This window comes from Panthera tigris, chromosome B4, assembly GCF_018350195.1.
Source record: "Panthera tigris isolate Pti1 chromosome B4, P.tigris_Pti1_mat1.1, whole genome shotgun sequence".
NCBI lineage: Eukaryota > Metazoa > Chordata > Mammalia > Carnivora > Felidae > Panthera > Panthera tigris.
The window spans coordinates 20,690,309-20,696,308 of record NC_056666.1 but is presented as its reverse complement, the minus strand read 5'-3'; the positions used below and the strand labels follow the sequence as shown (position 1 = coordinate 20,696,308).

Below are 6,000 nucleotides of genomic sequence, written 5' to 3'. Positions count from 1 at the left end.
TGGGAACACGGTGGCCCAAGGGCTGTCTGGTTATCATTCACCTCCTCTGCAGGCCTCCAGGGTAGATCGCTGTAAGGAATCTCCTTTTAGATCAAAAGACAGACTGACAGAGACACGCACACAGACACACACACTCACACGCCAACTAACCAAGACTCTTAAGCCTACTTACGTATTCCCCAAGTTCAGAATTAACATGCGGGAAACATGCAGAGGACAATTCTAATGTTTTTGTTTAAAATTTTATTGAAACCCCCTGTCACCCCCTTTCCGCTCCCTAAGTGAAAATGCATGCAAAGTCCAAGCCTGGAGGTATTCTTTTTAAACTATTTCTTAAATCCCTGGAAATGTAATTTTTAAAACTTGGGGGGAAAGTGAAGCTAGGACAGGGTATACTAAGGACCCATTTTACTTGCCTGCTTCCTTGTTTATTCACGAGCAGGGCTGGACTCAGAAACCCTTCAATGAAATGGGAAACATGTCTGCAGTGGAATAATGCTTAATACGGACTTCCTCCAGCCCCATGAAAGGTAAAGGAACTGTTTCAGTGAGGCGAAAAAAGAGCTTGGAAAATTTGGCATCAAGAGGAGGAGAGCTTCCTAAGTTGTTAAGAAAACCTGACAGGTTATCCATAGATTCCAAGTGTTTGGTTAATGCATTTAGGTAAAGAGCATCAGAGTCTCTTCAAGTGCCTTCTACTTCTGTCATCAGTTTCCTCTTTTGACATCTCCCTTCAATGTCCTCCTGAGGAATCTGCAAGGCCACTTCCCTTGCCCGTGTCTGGGAGGAACTGGCCAAGATAACTAAGAGTTCTCAGCATCATTTTTCACCTATATCTGGTTGGAGGTGTGTGTGTTTAGGGGCTGGGGATGGTTAATGGAAAAATAACAAATGCCTTAGCACCCTTTAATGTCTTTTTACAGTTCACCCTTAGAGCAAGTCCTAAGCAAGTGACCAATAGTCATTCCTCATTCAGGCCACTAATTTTTTTTTACATAAATTTAGAAAAGATTATCCAAAGGTATTTCACACTGAATAAATCTAGAATGCGCTCAGTTCAAATATTTGGCAAGAACGTTATCAGCTACCGTTCATAATGCCCTGTTGTGAATTAGAGTACGAAAACAGAACTTTGTTTAATTGGCAAGTGGTTGGTAGCTGTCCACTCTCTGTAGAAGTGCATCAGAATATCCAGGGGAGTAATACCTGAAAAAGAAAGTTTTCTATTAGATACTTGTGAAAGGATTCATCACAGTAGGCACAAAAGATTCAATGTAAGATATTTATCTAAATTAATTCTATCAGTGAAACCTCAACTGTACCCTGAATAATTAAGCTCCAGTAATGCTTTGTGCATAAGATGAGGGACTGTGAAGGAAGAAAACACCAACTCACAAGGCTGAAGGGCTATTAATGCACAGAACTATTTTCAAAGCAAGATACCTGGGTCCAGTGATAGCATCTTCTTATAGAGACTGTTATTCTGTTAAATGATTGATGTTGCCTCAGTGAGGACAGCTAATAGGTTTTTTCATAAGTTACACGATACAGTCTGTCATTACTGATCATTGTCTGCATTCTGATTGCCTTACAGATTATTCTCACTGTATGTTTTAATCAGATATGGTGACCCATAAAGACAAAAATTTCTGGGTTTATAATTCACATTAAAGAACTATTTAATAAATGGTTTACAAATATCCTATCGTACATACTTAGGAAATTGGTCGTTTTCATTGATTTGGGGCATCTGTAGTACTTAAGTTTATATTTACCAATTGAACATTTTGTAAAATATATACTATAAAAGTATTAAATATATTGATTAATGCATTATGGTATGCTTCGTATCTGTGGAAAGAATTTACATGCACATAAAAGTATGTCAAATAAAATTTGGCAGGCATTCTAGAATAACCAGATTAAAAAAAAAATAAGTCAATGTAATTCACAACTGTCCAAAACACTCAAAATAATTAAACCTCCTAAGGTATTCTCTCCAGATAAAATCTGATGTTCAAGATTTGCTTTGTCCTCATTATCTTCTATCTTCAGAGGCGTGACTTAAAAACTCACAATTTATATTACACTAATTTCTTCTACAACTTGTCCAGTTAAGGTGGACAAGACAGAACAGTATTTTCTCAACAGTGTATTTATAGGCATAATTAAACAGACACCTGCATACATAAAAAAATATCCTCAAAAATGTTTCTTCTCTCAAGGCAGCCTGGCCTTGAAAAAAATTGTCCTTCAACAGTGGGTCTCTTTGAAGTACTCTTACACTGGGGAAGTCACAACTGTTTCTGAGTTAGTCACAAATTTTAAAACAGGCCTCACCTTCCTAGGCCTCATAAACGGGTCAGACACAAGATAGGTACTTTATATATTAATGGTAAGAAGTAGATTTAGAAAACCAAAACTTAAAAAATGGTGCTGTTTCATATGGTAGCCACCAGCCACATGTGGCTATTGAGCATTAGAAATATGGCTGGTGTGGGGCACCTGGGTGGCTCCGTCGGTTAAGCGTCCAACTCTTGATTTCGGCTCAGGTCGTGATCTCATGAATCAAGATCTCATGGTTCTGAGATCAAGCCCCACATTGGACTCTGCATTGAGCATGGAGCCTGCTTGGGATTCTCTCTCTCCCTGTGTCTCTGTCCCCCGCCCCCCTCCCCTGCTCGCTCATGGGCACGCATGCTCTTTCCCTTACTCTATCTCAAAATAAGTAAAGAAACTTTTTTTTTTTTTCAACGTTTTTTATTTATTTTTGGGACAGAGAGAGACAGAGCATGAACGGGGGAGGGGCAGAGAGAGAGGGAGACACAGAATCGGAAACAGGCTCCAGGCTCCGAGCCATCAGCCCAGAGCCTGACGCGGGGCTCGAACTCACGGACCGCGAGATCGTGACCTGGCTGAAGTCAGACGCTTAACCGACTGCGCCACCCAGGCGCCCCAAGAAACTTTTAAAAAATATGGCTAGCAGGACTGAGGACCTGAATTTTTATATTTAATCGTAAAAGCTGATACTCCGGTTATTTTAGGTGAAACTTATAGGTGTCTTTGAAACAACTTGTGAATCTACTTTTTCAACTGTAAACTTTATATAATCTAAATACAGCTAAGTACATCTAATAAAATTTAGCATCTGAATTGAGATGCACTGGAAGTGATAAAATAACCCACCAGATTTCAAAAATTTAGCATGAAAAATGAAATAGCTCATTCATAATTTTTTATATTGATTATAATATAGTCTAGTCTAGGCAAACATCCCGAAGATAGAGGAGTTCCAAAAATACCTTCCTGCTGTGGAATGGGCCAGGATTAGAACTCAGGCCTTCCAACATCTAGCCCTGAGCTTCTTCCTTCTCATCCCACCAAGTACCTTCATTAGAGATTTTTAAATATGGCAGTACGAAACAAATGTTTAGGCTAATAACAGCTGGAAGAACGTATCCATTGATAATCTGTATTATAAGGAATAATTAGTTCTAAAATAGTCACCCAATGATTCTTGAGAATTATACGATTACAAAAATAAAACCATTCCGAGTTTATATTTGTCCATTTTCATAGACAATGTTTCAAAAATTTCTACAAAACACCTTTAAGTTCTATAGAACCTAATTCTTTACAAAATATAACAAACGGGGCGCCTGGGTGGCTCAGTCGGTTGAGCAGCCGACTTCGGCTCAGGTCTGATCTCACGGTCCGTGAGTTCGAGCCCCGCATCGGGCTCTGTGCTGACAGCTCAGAGCCTGGAGCCTGTTTCGGCTTCTGTGTCTCCCACTCTCTCTGACCCTCCCCCGTTCATGCTCTGTCTCTGTCTCAAAAATAAATAAACGTTAAAAAAAAAATTTTAAAAAATATAACAAACATGAAGAAGCTAACTAGAATTCTTCATGATAATTAGCCAATTTTTAAAAATGTTTGAGAGGGAGAATGCAGGCTGCGGAGGGGCAGAGAGAGGGGGATAGAGAGAAAAACCCAAGCAGGCTCCACGCTCAGTATGGACAGAGCCCGATGCGGGGCTGAATCTCACAACCATGAGATCACGTCCCGAGCCGAAATCAAGAGTTGGATGCTTAACCAACTGAGCCACCCAGGTGCCCCGATAATTGGCTAATTTTTAAAATGGAATCCCAGATCACAGATTTGAGGTTAATATTGTGAGGTTAAATGTGAGGTTAAAATTGTACAATGGTATTATAAGCTAAATAGAATGGGAGGTTAAAATTTTATGGTGGTATTTTGACAAAGCACCAGATTACATTCTAATATGACAGAGTTTTCATTTTCCCTTAGTGCTCTGGAAAGTGATTCCGGAAAGGAGTAAAAAGAAGACTGCTATTCAAGAAAGTACCTTACTTTTGGTTAATTCTAATAGGCCATTCCATTTTCGGCCCTTTAGTTTCTTTTTTCCTTCATCTTTCTATAATTTTGTTTATGTATTCAGTACAACACCCAGTGCTCATCACAAGTGCCCTCCTTAGTACCCATCGTCCATCTAGCCCATCTCCCACCCACCTCCCTCCATCAACCCTCAGTTTGTTCTGTTGTTAAGAGTCTCCTATGGTTAGGGGCGCCTGGGTGGCTCAGTCGGTTGAGCGACTGACTTCGGCTCCGGTCATGATCTCACAGTTTGTGAGTTCAAGCCCGCATTGGGCTCTGTGCTGACAGCTCGGAGCCTGGAGCCTGCTTCAGACTCTGTCTGCCCTTCTCTCTCTGCCCCTCCCCTGCTTGTGCTCTTTCTCTGTCTCTCAAAAATAAATAAATGTAATTAAAAAAAAAAAAAGAGTCTCTTGTGGTTTGCTTCCCTCTCTTCTCTCCCCCCACCTTCCCATATGTTCATCTGTTTTGTTTCTTAAATTCCACATGAGTGAAATCATATGGTATTTGTTTTCGCTTAGCATGATAAATTCTAGCTCCATCCACGTCATTGCAAATGGCAAGATTTCATTCTTTTTGATGGCTGAGTAATATTCCATTGCATATTCCCACCATACACCACATCTTCTTTATCCAAAACTTAAAGAATGTATGCAAATTATTTTTATTTTCTTTTCCTGATAAAAGATATTCATATTTCATTCATTTAATGGTTACACACATATTTTGTTTGTTATATTAAGCTTTTTGTATATTATTTTATTTGTATATTATATATAGTAGATATACATTTATGATATACTACTCCTTTGATATACTTTTTTAAATAGTAATATTTTTAAAGCTAACTTACTGGAACTCTTTTAGTCAAGCAGTCATAAAGCTCACAAAAGTACCTGAATTGTACCCCTAGAAAGAACCTGCTGGAAGAATATATATGAAAAGAAGACAAATTTTAATCTTAAAATTATTTTGTGATTTTACAATGAGTGTTACCACATATTGATATTAAATAGGAAGAAGTATATTAAACATTGGTTTAAATGTTGCAAATTTATATTCTCTAATATTAAGTAGACAAAATAAGAAATGAAAGTAGGATTAGACAAATACAGATAAATATGTAGACAAATATTAGACAAATACAGATAAATACAGATAAACATGCTTGAATGTTTATGGGCATTTTTCAAAACTCAGTTGTTTAAATCATTCTATCTTGGTAACTTTGCTCTTATTTATTTTGGTATTAGTGGTATAGTACTTTCGACTTAAAAGGACTGAGGCTTAGGTTTAATGCTCTACAAATCAATCTTATTAAAACAATTAATCTTGAAGAGAACTAACTGCTACATTACTACGAGGCACCTGCAAATCACAAACATGATTTTTTTTTCAAATATAGATAGGAACTTTCCTTTTACCACTCAACATCTCTTTTCTATTTGTTAGACTCCTATTAATATAAATGTGAGCCTAAGGCAGAAAAATAATATGCAGGAAACCATGAAAATCAGAATCCATAGACCCTTCCTAAATCAAGTTCACATTAAAGACTGTTAATTTAACTTGGGCTCTGCATTTGGGTGCTCTTTAATAAAGCATGTG

At 38.0% G+C, this 6,000-nt stretch overlaps 1 protein-coding gene across 3 annotated transcripts in view; it reads right to left on the bottom strand.

The window, feature by feature from the left end:
• Window positions 1–226: 226 nt before the first annotated feature.
• The window catches only part of SPAG6 (sperm associated antigen 6), a 65,871-nt gene continuing 60,097 nt past the window's right edge, over window positions 227–6,000 (bottom strand). For all 3 annotated transcript variants that reach the window (XM_042991208.1, XM_042991209.1, XM_042991211.1), the window contains one exon: window positions 227–1,206. In XM_042991208.1, coding sequence (XP_042847142.1) covers window positions 1,137–1,206 — 70 coding nt within the window. In that variant the 3' untranslated portion in view covers window positions 227–1,136. The remainder of the gene's footprint in view (window positions 1,207–6,000) is intronic.